This window comes from Sitophilus oryzae, unplaced genomic scaffold, assembly GCF_002938485.1.
Source record: "Sitophilus oryzae breed Bouriz unplaced genomic scaffold, Soryzae_2.0 scaffold_690_pilon_pilon, whole genome shotgun sequence".
In the NCBI taxonomy this organism is placed as follows: Eukaryota; Metazoa; Arthropoda; class Insecta; order Coleoptera; family Curculionidae; genus Sitophilus; species Sitophilus oryzae.
In genome coordinates this window covers 2,195,894-2,216,129 of record NW_022147296.1, presented here as the reverse complement: position 1 = coordinate 2,216,129, position 20,236 = coordinate 2,195,894, and the positions used below count along the sequence as shown (strand labels likewise).

Here is a 20,236-nt window from a genome sequence, read left to right as displayed (position 1 = left end):
ATTCTAAATATCTTAAGAACGGTTGATCGTAGCGATTTTTACAAAGAGATATTTTTTACGTAAAAAGTCACAGAGATGTATATTTTTTCACTCGGTAGTTTTATACAGGTACACACAAAAAGTTATTACGCTTCAAAACAGTTAAAACACATGTAGGTGGCGCCCTCTACTAGTAGGAGTCATATTGACATTAAAATCAAATTTCTCACGTCAAAAAACTCCCAGACACCAATTTTCATCCAAATATTGACGTTACTTCAGAAATTATTTAGAAAAAATTGAAATAAAACCTGGGACCACCCTGTATATAGTCACTTTGATATTTGCCGACGTTTCGTACAGAAAATTCCATCACCAGAATATTTTATGCAAAAAAAAGAATAGAAAATAAAAATGCAATATGGCATTTTATTGAGCATCAAATTGCGCAACTTTGCCTCCATTTAACCGATCCTGTATCTCTTAAGGTTTCCAAAATCCCAATGAGCGTCGAATTCGAGCCACCCTGTACATCTCTAATGTTGTTTCTAGGATTTCGGGTTTTCTTTTGGTTAGAATGGTATCGTGAAGGTAATCGGAGGATTAGAATGAAGATGTCATCGGGCCATAAAAATTCCGTCACTTATTTGAAACAAGGAAGTATACAGGATGACCCTCCCACAGATGTCATTGACGAGGAACAAGTACATTTGTCCTTGGATCCGAAGTTACAAATGTACTTGGCACAAATATCTCAGGAATCTGGGTAGGTATTATAGGTACTACATATGTTTTCGGATTCTATATACAGGGTGGGACTATCTAAAAATACAGTAGTTATGGGTACCTAGTGGCAATATATAAGTTAATTTTGCGCTGAAATGTATTGTGAAAGTGACAAAAATAATCTGGGAGTGGTCTAGATTTTCTATTTTGATTGGCATTACTAATTTTTATATTGTGATAATTTTATTTTATTACATTTTATCATTACATTATTCATACATTTCTTGCTCCATCTTGTATATAACAACCTTCGAACTTGCAAATAATTTTCGGCTATTGATGGACCACTCTGTATAAAAAAAAAACTTTGTCTAGGTACATTATCTTTTTTTTACAAAATATTATATGTTACAGTGAAAGTCGGAAATTCAGTGATTGCTAACATTCACTAGGAAATGCTAACAATTACGCATTGAACCAGTGAATGTGGTATTTTAAAAAGATTCCTTGTAATTTTCCTAGTAATTTCTAACATTCATTATAGTGAAAGTAACATTTACTAAAGGTTGTCAGTAAAAGATATTCTATTGTACAGGATGGACAACCGTTTACTTTGTTACTCGGCGCGGCCTACTATCTACAAGTGGACATTTTAAGAAAAATTTGAAATGTTTGAGGTTAATAGTGAAAATAAATATAGAGTATTATATATTTTCGAGAAGCTCATGCCAAAAGGAATAAGAAATTTTAAAAATATACAAGGGGTTCTATTTAAAAAAACACAAGTATAAAGTACGTCTGCTGGATCTGTGTCTATGAAAGGAATGCGGACAAAAAACATTTAAATAAACAGCAATATATTTTATACGTCGACTTGACGAGTACGTCACCGCAAATCGCTCCGCCCACTCATTTTATTGGCTACTTCCAAATTTGTGGAATTTTTATTGATGGTACGCGTCGTCTAATTTTTTACGTAGAACATCGAGAGAATATCGCTTCCCCTCCCACGGATACCCCGTAGCTACAGAACGGACAGACGTACTGTAGTTAATATCTCAAAAAATATTTTTTTCGAAAAAAGTCTGACTACGCCACTGCATTCTACACAGAAAAGTGCCTTTAGAATGTATAATTCATTTTTCCGTGGTTGCTGAAATAAACAAACTATCGAACATCTTCAAAAAGTACAAAATTTGAGAATCTCCCTGTAGCTTCGAAACCGATCAAGATAGCCACGGTCCGTTTGCGCCATTGTAATTTTTTCAAAAAAAGAACCCGAGACTGCAGTATCAAAATTTGAATATTTCTCACGGTTTCCTAGATACCCTAGAGAAACAACCAAAATGGTCCACCCTGTACAAGGCGAGTGTGGTGAGGAAGAATGTTGGTGGAAGGTAGAACAAATAAAACTTTTAAGAATATTGGATTACCTCAATATTCAAGCTGATCCACTTATCCTAAAATTACAATTTACTTCTTTAGTATATTTATTAAAAGTTATACAAAATAACGACATAACCTTCTATATATTAAAAAGGAAAACAGTAAATATTTTAAGGCGTACAAAACAATTAAAAAAACATTCATAAACGTAAGATTACTTATTTCTACAATGTTTTTTAATAAAGTTCTTCATCGTGGACAAAATAAAGTATGGCCGAATTTTCTTCAAAGGGAGTTACTCGTTTTTTCAAACCCGCTACTTCAAGCATCTCAAAACATTTAATAAGTTCATAGTCACTAGGTTCCTTAATATCGTTTTCTCTTGCACGCTTAACTTTTGCTATGACTTCATTATATTGCAAAAATTAAAAATAAGCACTATTACATTCTTGCGAATGCCTAATTTACCTTAAATTTTCACAGAAAATTTCTTCCGTAGGGGAAATAACGCACAGCACTTTTTACGATAACAAAACAAATATACATAACCACAATAAACAAAGCGAATTTACGCGATGTCTGTCAACGTTGCCAACGTTTAGCCCAATTTAATGATATCCTTATATTGCCTATTATTCAACTTATCCTTATTAACCCTTATATTTTACATGTGGCAACCGCGCCAAGCGCTAACTGAATCTTTGAAACCTTTTTGAAATTCGCTGCTATCGTCCAGGGAATGTTAGCATTCACTAATAAAAGTTGGTTTAAAAAATAGCTGTCGGACTTTTACTGGCGAAGACTTAGCAAACCAGTGAATGTGAGCTTTTACTAGTAATTGTTAGCAATCACTGATTTCCAACTTTTACTGTAATACATATATATAGTCTGTGAAACGAATAACTTTGAATTTGACAGTTCCTGCGGGCTTTTCTAGTGTTAATTTTATTAGGTTAGCAACTTGCTGCCATGCTGACGCAATGCCGTCTCTAATAGAACAGCTTCGGAGCAAGATTTATGACGTCACGCTAGTTAGATACTACATATTAATAAATATGTTGTAGAATACATGGAAAACATAATTATTCTTCGTATTTTGGGTTTGTATTTTAAAAATGATATAGTTTACATGAAATATACATAATATACAGTTAATAAATACAATACTATTTTTAGTAATAAATACTTTGGCAAATCAACTATGAACCATACAAATGCAGCAAATGTTTTACAATATGGCTGAAATCGTACTCCATAGTCAATGTAGGTAGTTTTAGTGTTAAGAATAATAATTTTAAAAATATGTGGTCATCTTTTGACAAGTTTGTATTAGTTTATTAATTGCAATAAACATTATGTGGTGTGAATATTTTATATGTAATTTTTTGGATTATATTCGACACTATTTTTTTCATATGACACATCACTGAAGAATGCTATAATGTTAGCCGAAACGTTTTTTTAAACCAAATAAAAATAATGAAAAACCAAATGAAAACTTACCTAGTCAGCGTTTTTCCCGAACCTAAATCCCAAGAAAATAAAAAATTTTAGAATAATTATACATATAAAATGACAGCGATCTTTATTTCATAGCCATCGCTGACGCCTTTTTTCTATGATACTGTATTATTTGCAAATATAGTTTTTCGAACATTAATAAACAATACATCACTATTAGTAGATATTGAATGTTTTTTGTTAAATTAGATCGATTTTGAAACTCTAAAATTTAAAATATATTTTACATTTTACCCATTGTCCCGCTCTGTACCTATTCAATATTTGTATATTGTAAAATATTTGCTGCATTTGTATGGTTTATAGTTTATTTGCCAAAGTATTTATTACTATAAATAAGTATATATTGTATTTATTAACTGTATATTATGTATAATTCATGTAAACTATATCATTTTTAAAACACAAACCAAAAATACGAGGAATAATTATGTTTTCCATGTATTCTACAACATATTTATTAATCCATAATATCTAACTAGCGAGCGTGACGTCATAAATCTCGCTCTGTGGCTGTTCTATTAGAGACAGCATTGGTCTGATATTTAGAAATGTCAAAAGCTGATGACATTTTACTTTTGACAATTATGACATTTCGTGTTGATTTTTGCAAGAAGAGGAAGAACCATCACTTGTTTTATTATTTTCCTTTTCTATTTCACGATAGTAAAAAGAGTTACCTATCTGATTCGTTCAGACAATCAATTTAAAGAATATTAGTAACTTTTTTAACAGAGGGATTTTATATTTACCATGTTGGTAAAAAATAACGGTCAAAATTCAAAGTTATTCATTTTATAGACTATACAAATTCGAGGTACGAGCATTGGTAACTCGGTAACCGTAATAGATACGAACATGGTTAAATTGGGGCAAAGTTGCGTTTTGGGATGTTCACCAAGATGCCATCAAAAAAAGTTTTAAAAATTTCAAGGAGTTTTTTTGGAAAAACGGATATTTTTAAAAATCAATTTTATTTTTTTCCTGTCGACACTTTTTAGAAAATCAAAAAACTAATTGCACATTCTCATAGCTGCTTTATTAGGGCTATCTGATAGTATTTTTAGATTTTCAAATCAGCCGATAATTTGTGAGATACAGAGGCCAACATAATTTTGTTAAATACGGACCTGCATTTTGTATTTCAGATTTTGAAAGAACTCGCCCTCCTGAGTACAATGATATGCCACACTTAATATTTTTTTTTGTTTTGGAAATTTGGACACAATTTATTTAAACTAATTTCAAGTCCGGTTCTGAGTTTTTAATATTTAATATATTCATCGTTACAATATTGATAAGCTTTCAAACAAGTGACGTGGGTTGAATACGGAAAATCAAATGCAATAAAATAATATAAATAAAATGTAATATAAACAATCAAATCATTTCCCCGAAAGATGGATTTGAAATGGTAGAGCAGTATAATGGCCAGCGAGGTACCTGGACCGTCTGATGACGTCAAGTAATTCGACACCAAATTTTACAAAAAAAGTGAGAAATCAACATATCTCGGCAGTTACAATAAAGAGTATAAAATGCATTCGAAAGAAGATCTCTGAGGGGCTTAAAAGCAAAACGCGTAAAGTCCACTTTTGGTGAAAAATAAGTTAGTCAGTAAAATCGCATATGTTTGGAGCGGCCTACCAGATACCTATTCGATAAATATCAAAAAAGCAAAAGTCCATGAAATCGTGGCTTAGAGCAAAACGTATAAAGTCCTTAGCGCTTTAAAAACAAACTAGGTAAAGTCCACTGCGTCACCAATTACAAGCTTGCTCGGATGCTCGGTGGCGTGACAAAAGGGACGAGACACGAAGATGTGCGCTATTCTGTTATTTACGTCTTGCGTACTGCAGAAAAAGTTCAAGGGAAAGAGTTTTACTATCATAGTTGTGGAAATTTCAAATCGCTTATGAAGAGCAAAAAAAAACGTCTTGGCCATTAATCCATCAGTTGTTCCAAAAAACAAATGTTTCTGTTAACACCAAAAAAAAAGCAGACGTAAAGAGGCTCCTAGAATTGCATTACGGTTCAGAGTGGCCTTCAAACCCTTCTCTGCAGTTTTACGTGCATTTTTTCGCTTCTTGTGAAGGACGTCTTGCCGAAGGTCATCAGGAATCCGAACTAGAAATGGATTTATGTGGACCGACCGAAGAGGCTCCCGAGTTATGTGTTTAAATATTTTCTTTTGTAATGTTTTGATAATTATTATAAATAAATATTTCTAATTTCATTCTTTAAAAAAATTGTTTTTATATCGAAACAAATAAAATCCATATGATTGATATGCAAAACCTGTAAAGTCCAGAATTAAGAAGCAAAACCGATAAAATCCGTCTTTAAAATCTAAATAAGGGCTGTTAGGATATAGTGGCAACGTTGTGCACTTGAATCCACATTATATTTCAGGTTTAAAATATTTTTAAACTAAGTTTCAATTTTAATATAATAATTTGTAGCGACAACAGTTTTTTGCTCTTTTTTCAAAACTTGTATCAGTGGACTTAACGCATTTTGCTTTTAGGCACCTCTCTATTCAAAAGCTATAAATAAAATTGAATGAAAAATAAATCTGTGCAATAGGGAGGGTGGTAACCCTTTCGAACATGTAGACTATGTAAAGCTTTAGAAACTAGTTTGTAGAAGTTAATTTATTCATAATAACTACGATTAATATTATGCAAATTATTAGATCGCACACTGAGAATTTCAAATTCACAAAGAAAAGTTAAAAATAATATCTTTAAATTGCCGATCTTTATATTATTTATTTGAATCTTTCAATTGGCTCAATTTTCTTTATTTAATGTTAATTAGCACTGATCAATATTGATGCAATGAATATAATCAGATTAAATAATTTAAAAAACAAAGTCGGACTTGAAATTTTTTTAAATAATATTTAAATAGTTTTGTTGTTGTTAAGGTACCCAAAACAAAACAAAAGTATAAAGTGTGGCATATCATTGTACTCAGGAGACTGAGTTGTTTCAAAATCTGAAATAAAAAATGCAGGTCCGTATTTAAAAAAATTAAGTTGGCCTCTGTATCTCACAAATTATCAGCTAATTTAAAAATATAAAAATACTATCAGATAACCCTAATAAAGTGGCTATGAGAATGTACAATTTGTTTTTTGATTTTCTAAAAAGTAACGACAGGAAAAATTAAAATTAGTTTTCAGAAAAATCCGTTTTTTCCAAAAAACTGAGCAATCCTTAAAGTTTTTAAGACTTTTTTGATGACATCTTGGTGAACAGTCCAAGGCGCACCTTTGCCCCAATTTAACCATCTTCGTATCTATTACTGTTTCCGAGATACCAATGCTCGTACCTCGAATTTGTAGCACCCTGTATAAAGTTTGCTAAAAAATCATGAAAATAGGGCTTAATGAAAAAAAGTATAACACTTTAAACTTGAGGAAATAATGTTGCGTTGCATTTTTTTGCATAAAGACTAACATAACTATGTATAAAATTAGTTTCTTTTTAAATTCTTTCAATATCTCTCCGTATACCTTAAATCAAAAATACGCAATAATTTTGGTCATGTATGTAATTATATATCAATCGATTTTCGTTCGTATTTGGATGTATAGGTTCATTTAAAATATTATTTCGGCTCTATAGGGTATATCTACCAATGTTAATTATGTCTAACACTAAATTAATGCGTATTAGTATGATGACCGCGTGAAGTAATTTGTTTTTGTTGTAAATAAGTTATGTAAGGTGGATTTTCGACGATTACAGGTGTTGGGGTAGGTTCTTACCCATACCTTTCGAACGAGCATCGAGAAAATCGTGGTGGGATCCGACATTTGACTCAGAAATTCTGGAGGATCAGTACAAAATTTCATCGTATATTAATAGTAGGATAAAATTTAGGTAAGTCCCTTTTATAACCGTTTTTCAGAAATTATGTTTTATACAGGGTGGTTCGAATTGTATTCCGAAAACTTCGGCAACCTATTTACAGTAAAGACTCGATAATCCGGATCAATGATCAATTAAAGCACAGGTTAATCCGGATTAATAAAAAATCCGGATTATCGCGATTTGCATTTTTATACACATACATATATTAAAAAAAACGAATAAAATAAAACGCTAATAGCAAAACCTTAAACAAATATAATTTAAGTAAGAATAAGTATATTCTATAACAAAACTCGTTGTGAATAGGAACATACATCCTATAGATACCAAAATATAAAATACATACTACGTTATTTAAAATAATCAGAGATTTTACTTTGTTTTTTAAGTGCATTAACTGAAGAATGCTTAACTATAGCTTCCTCTTGAATATTTTTTAAAACAAGAATATCGTTAATACTATGATCATTCTCTTCAGCCCACTGCAATCCCAGTGTAAAATATTTTATTACATCAACGTGCTTCATTTTTTTTTGACTGGATATAGATTTCTTCATCGCTGGTCTCGTCGGCGTCGTCTATAACTTCATGTTCGAAGTCACAAAAAGGTTGTTTAATAAATCAAAAAATCAGTCAATTAATCTAAAAAAATTGATATGATAATCAAAAGGCTCTTTAACTACTTACATATTTTGAAAAATCTTACCTCCTTATTTTGTTATCACTTTTCTTAATGTGGGAAATAGTAGAAGTTCCAACGCCATACTTTTGGGCAAGTAATTCACCACTAACACCATTTTTTAGTTGATCTAATATTTTACCTTTTTGTTTTATCGTCAAAGTGATATGTTTACGTTTCCCCATTCTGAACTAGATACCTACGTTAAAACACGGCCGTCAAATTATTACGTATATAAATAAATTACCGCTTCGAGAAAACGCGTTATGACAAGTTAGAATCACAAATTCGGATTACCGAATCATACGAAATCCGGATTACAAGGTACATAATGCAAGTGCGCTGCCGATCCGGACTAGCAAGGAATCCAAATTAGCGCTCTTCGGATTATCGAGTCTTTACTGTATATACTTTTGGATTTGTGTCACTAGAAAGTAGAAGAATAAGACAGGCAATCTTATTTATTTTGTGTATAACTAACAACCTTAAATATAAAGATTTATTCTAAATTAATTATATAAGCATATGTGTTCCTAAGGTGAGACTGAGAGTGAATAAGGTTAAACCCTTTTGTACTGAGTGTGGAGATTGTTCACCATTTAGAATTATGTTGGACCAGTGCAATAGCTTTCTAGGTAAATGTGATAATCTAGTGGATCCCTTTGATTGTAGACATCTAGGTATTATAAAATTGGCCTTAACCACCCTATTTGAGGGGGCGTTTTAATTTAGTAACGTTCCTATCTCCTCTTCATGTTATATTTTTTTGATTTATTAACTAGTTGTCTTTTAAATCTGTTTATGTCTGTTTATTTTCTTTCTTTTGTAAATGTTAAGCTTAAGTGTGTTCAACTCTGTATGTAATTACAATTATTGATATTGTGTTTGTAAGGAGTATAAATAAATAAATAAATAAATAAATATTCTTCAGATAAAAATAAGTGAAAAGTTCGTATGTATGTCCTAAAATGCTTAGTTTCGGAGATACGAGGTGTAGAAGTGACCTTGAACAGATTAGTTCACATGGTAGCGACCGATAAATCACTCCCAAACATTCGTGGCGTTTACTTTATATTTTTTCACTCAGTGGCTTTATACAGGTACGGACGAAAAGTTATTACTCTTCAAAACAATTAAAACACATGTAGGTGGCGCCCCCTACAAATAGGAGTCATATTGACATCAAAATCAAATTTCTCGCGTCAAAAAACTCCCAGACACCAATTTTCATCCAAATATTGACGTTACTTCAGAAATTATTTGCAAAAAATCGAAATAAAAATGAAACTTCTACACCCTATATCTCCGAAACTAAGTATTTTAGGACATACATTTATATGAACTTTTTTACTTATTTTTATCTGCAGAATATGCTGCCGAAGTTTCCGGAATACAGTTTGGACCACCCTGTATAATGTGCTGGAATATAGAATTTCTATATTATTATTTCAGTATATGCATATAAAAAATTATCATTTGTAATAAATAGTTTCTAGATATGTCATTTTGAAAAATGACTAGCAGATATGTGGGTAAAAAATTAGATAATTAAAATTAATAATAATTTTTATAGATAAGGATAAAACTTTTTAATATACATAGACTAAAAAATGATTAATACAATATTATGATAATATATATCAAAATGTAATTATTATTTTATTTTTATTTAATTTTCTTTTGGTTCATTTACTAATTATTTACTACTAATTTAATTTAATTAAAATTAATTAGTCTTAACAATAATAGTGAATTATAACGGAATATTTAATTTTATTACATTATGCTCTGCTTTATCTATGCTTAACGACAAAGTACAAATAAATATATAAATGAGATCATTTATTTACGTGTGCTAATGAATAGCGCAAATCTATAAGGAAGAGTAATATAATTTTAATAATCTTTGAACTGTCTATATTTTGTTTTCAAAAAAAATGTTAATTGTGTTATTTCTTCCTGAATTAAGTAAAGGAAGCTTTATTATCGGCCTTATTTTATTTGTTATCTGATAAAAAATTAACTCCCGCTCCATCATATTACTGCTTAATTCAATATTAATCCTCAGATAAATAAAACTGTATTTATAATTAAGTTGATAGACTGTATATTGTATTCACCCAGCCAAAAACAGTTAACTATATTTAAGTAAATTATATACAGGATGACCCAGAGTTCCATATAGAGTCCAGAGATAAACTTAATTTAAAAAGAAAATTTCACAATAACATAGGGTCAAAAATGATCCGTTTTGAAAATACAGGTTGTTGAAATTTTCATAAAAACCAATGTTTATGTGTCGACTCGTATAATCCTGTTGCAAAGTAGACGATCTTGTATACAGGATGTGATAAATATGAACTGCAGGGATCTTTTAAAGCAGTAGATTAGTAAAAGTTGCGCCTTTTTAAAATTTAAGAGATATTTCGGAAAACCGGATTTTTTCTTTATTTTTTTCTGGTACTATTTGAAAATATACGACAATACAAATTTTCGCCAACATTTCTTTTATTTAATCATATATCTCTTCTGATTTACGAGGTCCCTCTAGTGTGCATTTTCATATGAAACATCATATACCGTGCTGGCAACTCTTACTTTTGGGTCGGTATTTACATGTGTGGAAGTAAATGGCATAGGGATCTTATTAAGTCGGAGTGAGAGAAATGCTATGGTATGCTGTTGCGACGTTGCCACATTACTCCGGTAGGCCTTTCTCTATCAAGTAAAGTAAAATCATGATCGCAAACCGCTTATTTTTAAAAGACTTTTATTTTCGAAAAGATAACTAGATAAAATCATTAAATATGTTTCTGAGCATCTAAAATGGAATTATAAGGATATCGTTAGGGTGTCCATTTTTTTATAACGAAAAAGGTCAGTAATCGCGGTAATTTAAAAACTGAACTTTTTAACATATAACACGCGATAACTCCAGAACTATTTTAGATATTGGAACTTTTTTTTATTTTCATGGTCGGATCTTTTACAAGATGTTTAAATAAGAAAAATTCGATAGGTTTGTTTTTTTTTTCATTCAAAATTTAAAAAAAAACAACCCATTTACTTTTTTCAACAATCGTATAACTTTTTTATTTATAAAGATTTTCACATACTCTCTGCGAAGAAAATATAGCAGAAATATTAAGAAAGTTTTTGAAAAAAACTCCAATCGATTATTTCTGAGATTAATAATTAACAGATTTTAACAGATTAATTAACAGATTTTGAAATATCGATTTCTGAATTCAGAGTTCTAATAGCGCGACCACTGTCGAACACCAATTCAATTCCACTTATTTTTACCAAAAGTGCAAATGTTTCAAACTTGCACTTTTTTGCACAAACTTGCACAAAAATTGACAAGCTATAGGGAAAATTACAGCGACTCGTTAATAAATAAAGAAATAAAGTATTACGAGACGTAATTAAATCGTGAAGTTGAACGCATGATGTACACTCTTCCCTAGTTAAGTACTGATATGGTAGTGATTGGGTCGACCGGGACGTATCTGCTATATCCCTTTCCACGTCTCTTAGCAATGTGCACAGTTTCTCAGTTTATTTCATATGTTTGGCAACGTTTTTACTGTTCTCTCTTTGTTCAGTACATTAAAATTGCATTGTACTCTTCTTACATACGGAAATCTCGACCCAAGACTAACCTTTGCCAGCTCTTATTTTAGAATATACTTTTCTTCTAGGTTTGCCTTAGGCTACACCATGTGCATCGCTTCTTGCTGGCTAGTCTACATACTCTGCAACGGCCTCCTCAGCACATCACACTCTTGGATCCTCAAAACCATCCTGTTCATACTCCTCCTCCTCTACAACATATTTGTCCTACTCTTAACCTACACCCGAATATTCCAGCGCCACATGTTCACCATCTGCTTCGTCTACGCCCTATCCTGCGTAGTGATCAGTTTTTTATTCACCCTAGCCACCCGAAGACTCAGCGTCGGACACTTCTCAGTCTGCGTGCAACTGTTGATATTATTTTATACTCTGGTACCTTTAAAACTCTACGCTGGACTCTCATTGGCAGTACTTTATTCCGTAGCTTTTGAATTGATGGTTTTTGTAGTTACGCCCGAACTAAGACCGACAGAAAACACGGCGACTGTGGTGACGATGATATTTTCGCACGTAGCCACACACCTGATCGGTCTGCACATTTACCTTATGAACAACGTCAGACTCAGGCAGACTTTCATGAAAGTGGGACAGAGTTTGTTGGTAAGGAAACAGCTGGAACTCGAAAAGAAATTTAAAGAGAACATGATACATTCGTTGATGCCTCCCAGTGTTGCGAATTGGTTATTGAGAGACGACGAGAATTTCACTAGGAGGCAGTCTAGTGAGTCTGGCAACAACGACCTACGCTCCTTGTTCAGGCCCTTTAACATGGACTCGATGGACAACGTCAGTATTTTATTCGCTGATATAGTCGGTTTCACGAAGATGTCCAGTCACAAAAGCGCAGAAGAATTAGTGGAAATACTCAATAATTTATTCCAGAGATTCGACGATTTGTGCAAGGAACACTGCTGCGAAAAAATATCGACTCTGGGCGATTGTTACTATTGCGTATCGGGCTGTCCCACCCCCAGAACCGATCATGCCCGATGCTGTGTGGAGATGGGGCTGAGTATGATCAAGGCGATCAAGAAGTTCGACCGGGAGAAGCACGAGGGGATCAATATGCGGGTGGGGATTCACACGGGCACGGTTTTGTGCGGCATAGTCGGAACGAAGAGGTTCAAGTTCGACGTGTGGAGCAACGACGTCACGCTGGCCAATAAGATGGAGAGCACGGGCAGGCCGGGGATGGTGCACGTGTCTGAGAAAACCAGTGGGTTCTTGCACGATCGGTACTTTTTGGAGGAGGGCGAAGTCGTTTCAGGTATTTATGGTCTGTCCAACTGGAAAATCCTTGACAGTCGTTATATTTTTTATATCTGTCATTTTAATTGTTAAGTAATCGCAAAACTATTTCCGATGCACGTGTTCAACTTTGAGTGAATAAGCGATGGTGACAGCGCTGTCAGATTGTGATGGATTTATAAGATTAATCGTAATGTAAAATTGGGGAACAATATATTTATTATATATATTTTTTTTAAAATTTAGTTTATTTTTTATATATTTTAGTAATTAATTTATTTATTAACATTAGTCACTAACACTCACAGTAGAAATATTTAAATTTAAGGTAGCAGTTACTCGCTACAAATCGAAATAAGTAGAAATAACTTTGAAAGTGGTGTATAATGTGCTTACCAATCAAACTTACTTCTCTGACTGCAGTCAAGGGTAATAAAGGACCTTTATTGTCACGTTCTTGTTCAAAATAGTTTATCAGGAAAGCTACATGGTCTTTGCTTCAACTGTTTAAATGCTTCGCCATATTTTCAACAGACAATTTCAAGAAATGCAATACAAAAACTCGAAAATTTAGTTCTTAAAAGACTAACTGTTTGTGCTTGAAAGTACAATTTTTAAAAAAATACTATGAAAATCGGCAAGAAACTAGAATTACTCCCAAAGATTCAACAACAGGATATTATACAAAATAATGACTGACATTATGATAATTGTCAAATAATAAACGACAACGTTGCAGATCGCAGCACAATATGACCAACATAGCGGTAATAAAAATCATTTTAAACTAATTTTTGCAGGTTTAATCTAAATAAAATATCTGTTGAAACCATTTGCTCTATAAAGTAAAATGAAGAGCTGCTCGGTATCTTAAATTATACAATAAATTTAAATATTTTTTTTTAAATAAATTTGTGTTGAAAATACAAATTTTTAATCAAGGAGCCTTGGAAAAATAGATTTGGTTGACCCACTTTTGAGACGCACCCGGTATACAAATAACTTTGTACAATTGAAATTCAAAGCGGGAAACTAATAGATTTAAAATTCCGGTGACAAATGATCGAGATGTTCTAAAATATTATAGGTACAGGGTCCGGCAATAGTGCGTCGGACATCTGTAGCTCCTAGAATAAAAATTTTGCAAATTTTGTTTAAGTGCAACCTAAAGTATGTATTTCAGGAAAAAATAATATAGAAATATTTTAACTTCTATAGGATGGCTCAAAAAAGTGTGAGTGAATCGGGATGATTTTTTTTAAACGGAACCCCCTGTATATTATTGCATTTTTCGCTTCCTTTCAGATCACTTTATATAATTCTAGGATATGAGTAAATATATTTCGATACTCAGAGGTATTAATAAAAAAATAGAAAATATATTTTTTTCAACCTCCATTAAAAAAATCATTATAAATACAAGAACCGTCTTGAAATCAAAACTATATTAGGTATTTACTTTAGATGGTAAAAAAAAACCCTTAAACCATACAGGATATTCAAAATTCTACGCCAGACATTCTAAAATATTTTTTCTTTGTTTTTTTTTAATGGAACACCCTGTATATTATTTTTTTATTAGACCGAGAAATAAAAAATGAACATTTTTTATATTTAAAGTATTTAAATTTACTGTGGAAAATGTCATCTGAAATATAAAACCGCGAATATAATTTACAATTAAAATGACAGCTAATATCTGTTACTGACATGTATCATCTTGTTGGATAGATTTTGCTCTAGTTTTGACCAGTACTATTATTATATTTTATATGATTTTATTTCAATTTGGCATTTTTTGTCTTGTTTTTTTGCAGGCCTAAAAACGTATTTTATCATCGATAGAAAGACTGACAGATCCCCCTCTTACCAAGGTAGCTTTAGGGCGGAGGGTAGGCAAAAATACGTCAACTCTCTGCAACTCTTCGTCTCACCGCCCGCGTCTTCGGTGTCTCTGTCGCCTCAGACTAGGCCTAGAGTACTGTCATGCGACACTTCACACATGAAAGGCCAGAACAAGAACTTTCTGTCGCCCGATTCTTGTATTGTCAAGGCTAGCAGTCTGCCTAGTATATTAGGTAAGTGCAGTAGTTAGTGGACTACAGACATGTATAAAAGACATAACAGTGATTATTCAGAGGTTATTGCTACAATACACAATTTAGAATTATTTATACAAGGTGCTTCACAAAATGGTTTCAGCCTGATTTTGACATATATTATTTTTCCTCCATTCAAACAATTTAATATTATAACGAAAATTTTTGCCCGTTCTTGCCCCATTGTAAATTATTTTAAGTTTAATGAACCTATGAATAGTCGAAAAATTGATCATAAATTATCGCTAAATTTATTCTCGCTAAGTTTTCTTCGGCAAGTATTGACATTTCTCTGCTATTTTCTTCTGGATATATGGTATAAAAATAGAAAATGGATGAAATACTATATTACGTAATGAGTACTGCAAAAAATATATTACGGGCGAATAGAAAAGTTGCACACAAGGCGTGTGGTGATGGGTGTAGTATTGTATGGGCGCATTACTATATTTCTACAACAAGATTTACGTACTAAACTTTACCTACGACCATAAATACTGCAAAACATTTTCGTTATTAAAGTGTTTTAAATGTTTGGTATACAGGGTGGCACCTCTCATACTACTCATAGTATACGGAAGCTCCAAGAAGAATGTCTGAATGAATGTTTACATTGAAATGCAATTTTGTAAGTAAATGTAAGTCAATTTAGAGCATTTTTTAAAAATATATAGAGTTCATTAAGGTGTCCCCAAAAAAGTTACACATCAAAAAAGTTACACATCAAAGGGACACCCTATACAGGGTGTCCCAGAAATAAGTGCAAGTATTTTAAGGGGTGGTAGATCTCGATAAAAGAAACATATTTTCTCTTTATCATTTTTCAAATAAGTCTAAAATAACGGAGTTATTTTACTTTGAACATTTCAAAAAAAATATTTTAAAGATTATTATTTTAAAATTTTGAGAACCACTGGATCTTTTCTGGATTTTCTTTCTTGTAAATTTAATCTACTACCTATGTTGCCATCTTATCAAGAAATTATGTTTTGTGACTAAAAACTAAAAAATTTCCAAAAATTCCGAATTTTCATTTTTTTTCGCGAAAAAAACTCATAGGCAAGTTTCTGGGGTTGACCTATACTACCAGTTATAATACTTGCATTTATTTCTGGGACACCCTTTAATTGATTTTCGGATTCTAGAAAGAAATAAAGGTGAGTTTCATTAGAGAAGCATAAGACTAAATGTAAGGTTTTTGATATATTTAACATTTTCTAGAAATGAAGACTACATTTTAAACTTCAGTAAATTCTACCTAAATTGGAATTTCTAATCTAATATATAGTTAAAATAACCGTTGTAAACTTTCGAAAAATGAAGTGATTTTTTTTTATGTTTACCCTCCTGTATAATAGTTATACTACTAAGCAATAGCCATTTTTTGATAAAAGTTACTTTATAACCTGCTGAAATTAAAGTAATAAAAATATCTAAACTTTCGAAAAATAAAGTCATTTTTTTGTCGAGCCACTCTGTATAATAGTCATACCGCTAAACAATAGTCTTTTTTTGATAAAAGTCACTTTATAACCTGCTGAAACTAAAGTAATAAAAATATATAAACTTTCGAAAAATAAAGTAATTTTTTTGTTGACCCACCCTGTATAATAGTCATACCGCTAAGCAATAACCATTTTTCGATAAAAATCACTTTATAACATGTTAATTATACGTAAAATATATGTGCACTATCACCCAAACTTTTTCGCCATATTTAGTGAATCCTGCCCCACTGTGCGACGTGGCATGCTCTCAATTAAGTTGTCCAGAAGATGTTGAGGAATGGCTTCCCATGTTTCGCGCGCAGCAATTTTCAATTCATTTAAGGTACGGGGGGGAGGTCATTCCTTTTGGCAATATGGCGTTTTAGCATGTCCCAAGCATGCTCGATCACATTCATATCTGTAGTATGAGAAAACAGTGGTGGCCACCACAGTTTTCTCATACCCTCTTCCTCACAAAATTCGCGAACCGCTAAAGTGCGATGGGGAGAAGCATTATCGTCCATGTAAACAAATTCATCCCCTACTGCCCCTCGAAATGGACACACAATAGGCTCTAAAACGTATCTAAGATATGAGGCACCTGTCATTGTGCCATCAATAAAAACAAGAGGAGTTCCAACTCCGTGCTAATGCACGTGCACCTGCCCATACCATAATGCTTCCTACTTGAAACGGGACACGGGGTTGATCTGCATTCAAGCGTGCTCGTCTTCCAGATGCTTTCCAGACTAAAGTTCCTCGCGAGTCTGACACTAGGCCTATTCTAGTTTCATCACTAAACATGACGAAATTCCAGTTAGGTCCATTTGCACTCATCTCCGCAGCCCATTGTAATCGCGTAATTTTGTGCTGTAAATTAAGCTTCGGAGTCTTCTTGCTATGGTCTCTCTTGAAACATTTACTCCTTCAAGGCGAGCTAACTCATTTTTAATAGTAGTACTATAAAGCAGAGGATTGCGTCGTCCCATTAGGGATATTTGACGGTCTTGCACAACAGTAGTAACTCTCTTTCTACCTCTTCCAGGCCGGTCTGTAACCTCGTTTGTCTCCATGAATTTTTTTAATATTCGCGAAACTTTGGTTAACTCCTACAATTTCAGCTATTGCAACTTACCGGTAGCCGTTGAGACAGTGTTACTATTCTGACTCTATTAAACTGTGAAATAATGTTTCTAGGCATTTTAAGGCCAAAACAATGGCCAAATTTCTTCTAAAACCGAAGAGACCACAAAGCGAAATGCAAAAATTTGTAATAATATTGGATCTGAACGATAAACATTGTTTACCACATCCTATGTATAAAAAAATTCTTTAAATTCCTTTCCGTATATTTTTAAACGATATATGCAATAATTTTGGCCATGTGTGTATATCGTTAGATTCAGAAAATGAGCAAGATCCTCCCGATGGTGTGAACGTGGAAAATATCAAAACGCCGACTTCCACCGCCAGTTCCGGGAAATATTCCATGAAAATCCGTAACTGGAAAATACCGAAATTTATGAGAAAAACCAGTACCACCAGCAGTAAGCCCGACATTGACGTTGATTTCGTATCTGGTACCACAGATGCTAGCGAAGATGGATATCAACAGGTACTATTTTATACAGATTTTTGTTCATTTTGATTTTTTTAATTTTTTTAATATTTATTTTGAATTTTTCAAAATAGCGTCGAAAATTGCCGAGTTATTTTAGTGACAACTTTGTATGCATTTACTACACTACCGAAAAAGTATTCCGAGAAAAATTTTAAAAATCTGCGGTGGATCGGGAAAAAGGAAACAAATCTTCTGTTTGCCATTTTTAACATAAATTGAAAATTACAGAGTTGTTTAATTTTGAAACTTCGAGAATATTCGAAAAATTTGAGAACCTAAAAAGTTTCTCTAAATTTTCGGGAAAAATGTCAAGAAAACTGTAGAATTTTTAACTATTTTTCTGCAAAAAATAATCATTGGGCGTGCAAATATACTTCACACTACCAGTTGAAGAAGATGAATTTATTTAAGATAGATCTCCTGTATTTTTTTACTATTTTGGTTTTAGGTTCCCACTATCATAGAGTCTTCCAACTCGCTGACCAGGAAGAAAAAAGATTCTTGCGTCACTTTAGCTCCAAGATACGAAGATTTTCCCGTGTCCAGGGACATTCTGGATATCAAATCTTACATCAGTCATTCCAGGAGCGATATAGGAGCTTTTGATTATTCGTCGCCGGCCGATTTTGTCAGAGGAGGTAAGATTTTCCACAAGTAGATTTTAATAACATTACTTTATAGTTATGTTGACTTTAGATATTAAGTAACATCTAGACCTATACTTTTGTTACTAACTTGTTGTGACTCTAGCGCGCTAAGATTTAGGGTGTCTATTTTGTTTTGATATACCTCTTCCTTGGTCTTTTTATATCTTTATTAGGGTGTCCGTTATTTACAAAGATGATCATTTCTCTCACGATGCGACGCCCTCTAAATTTTTAGTTTATTGTCTAAAAAAAATAACAGACTATTGTTAATCCTTAATATTCAAAATAAACCTTGCCCCAAAGACGATTTATTGCCATTTAAATTACATGGGAATTTGCCACTTTTTGCAAATAATTTTTTTTCTCGATCTTGTTCTGTCGCAGCCATGACAATCACATATTCTTGTACAGAATTGAACGCTCTACAAAAGAGGTCTCTTACAATTTTTCAATAAACCTACTCCTTCAAAAGTTATTCACGGTTAAAGTTTAAAAGGGTTTACAATGGTCCGTGATTTTTTTAAACAATAAACTAAAAATTTAGAGGGCGTCGTGAGAGAGATTATTAACTTTGTAAATAACGGCCATCCTAATCTTTATATGTATTTAAGTATTCTTCTTCCTATTTTTTTCCCTTCTTAGGAAGTTACAAGTCGCAATTCGGCCGGTCCTACACCGGCGACATCTCCGTCCTGAACCGAGCTGGCAGCAGCCGAACAAGGCGCGGTCGTTCACCCAACCCGGACGCCGTGGAACCAATGGAAAGGTACTCGCCTAACCTAAAAAAACACGTCTCTGTTCACGTCTGCGCCTTGTACTAACACCAACGTTTCGTTCGCTTTCGTTTTTTCGTTGCAGAGCCAGGAGCGCCACAGTAACCGTTAGTAATATTTCCAGACCCAAGAGATCGCTGGACGTACCGTGCAGCAGGCTGTCTAGCGTTGCGCAGTTGGACGAGTTCGCATCCGCGCAGAGCCGGAAAGATTCGGGTATCAGGAGTAATAGCAGGAGGAGTAGCATTCAACAGGTGAGTAAAAAACGCTAGTGTACTGTCATACAGCTGCATTATTTTTTATGTATACAAGGTGTTACAAATTCGGGGTACGAGCATTGGCTATCTCGGAAACCGTAATAGATACGAAGATGGTTAAATTGGAACAAAGTTGCTCCTTTGATGTTCACTAAGATGCAATTAAAAATTTCAAGGATTGCTGAGTTTTTTTGGAAAAAACTGATTTTTTGAAAATCAATTTTATTTTTTCCTGTCGTTACTTTTTAGAAAATTAAAAAAAATAATTGCACATTCTCATAGCCACTTTTTTA

The 20,236-nt window shown here is 32.8% G+C and overlaps 1 protein-coding gene across 2 annotated transcripts in view; it reads left to right on the top strand.

Annotated features, from left to right (window-relative positions):
* The window catches only part of LOC115888190 (adenylate cyclase type 9), a 30,718-nt gene that overhangs the window by 2,817 nt on the left and 7,665 nt on the right, over positions 1-20,236 (top strand). Inside the window, exons 2-9 of one of the 2 annotated variants that reach the window (XM_030907818.1) lie at positions 532-745; positions 7,368-7,502; positions 11,877-13,078; positions 14,877-15,137; positions 18,046-18,260; positions 18,715-18,904; positions 19,556-19,679; positions 19,811-19,940. In XM_030907818.1, coding sequence (XP_030763678.1) covers positions 588-745; positions 7,368-7,502; positions 11,877-13,078; positions 14,877-15,137; positions 18,046-18,260; positions 18,715-18,904; positions 19,556-19,679; positions 19,811-19,940 — 2,415 coding nt within the window. In that variant the 5' untranslated portion in view covers positions 532-587. Of the gene's footprint in view, positions 1-531; positions 746-7,367; positions 7,503-11,876; positions 13,079-14,876; positions 15,138-18,045; positions 18,261-18,714; positions 18,905-19,555; positions 19,680-19,771; positions 19,941-20,236 lie in introns of both variants that reach the window. The other variant, XM_030907817.1, reaches the window with a different exon arrangement.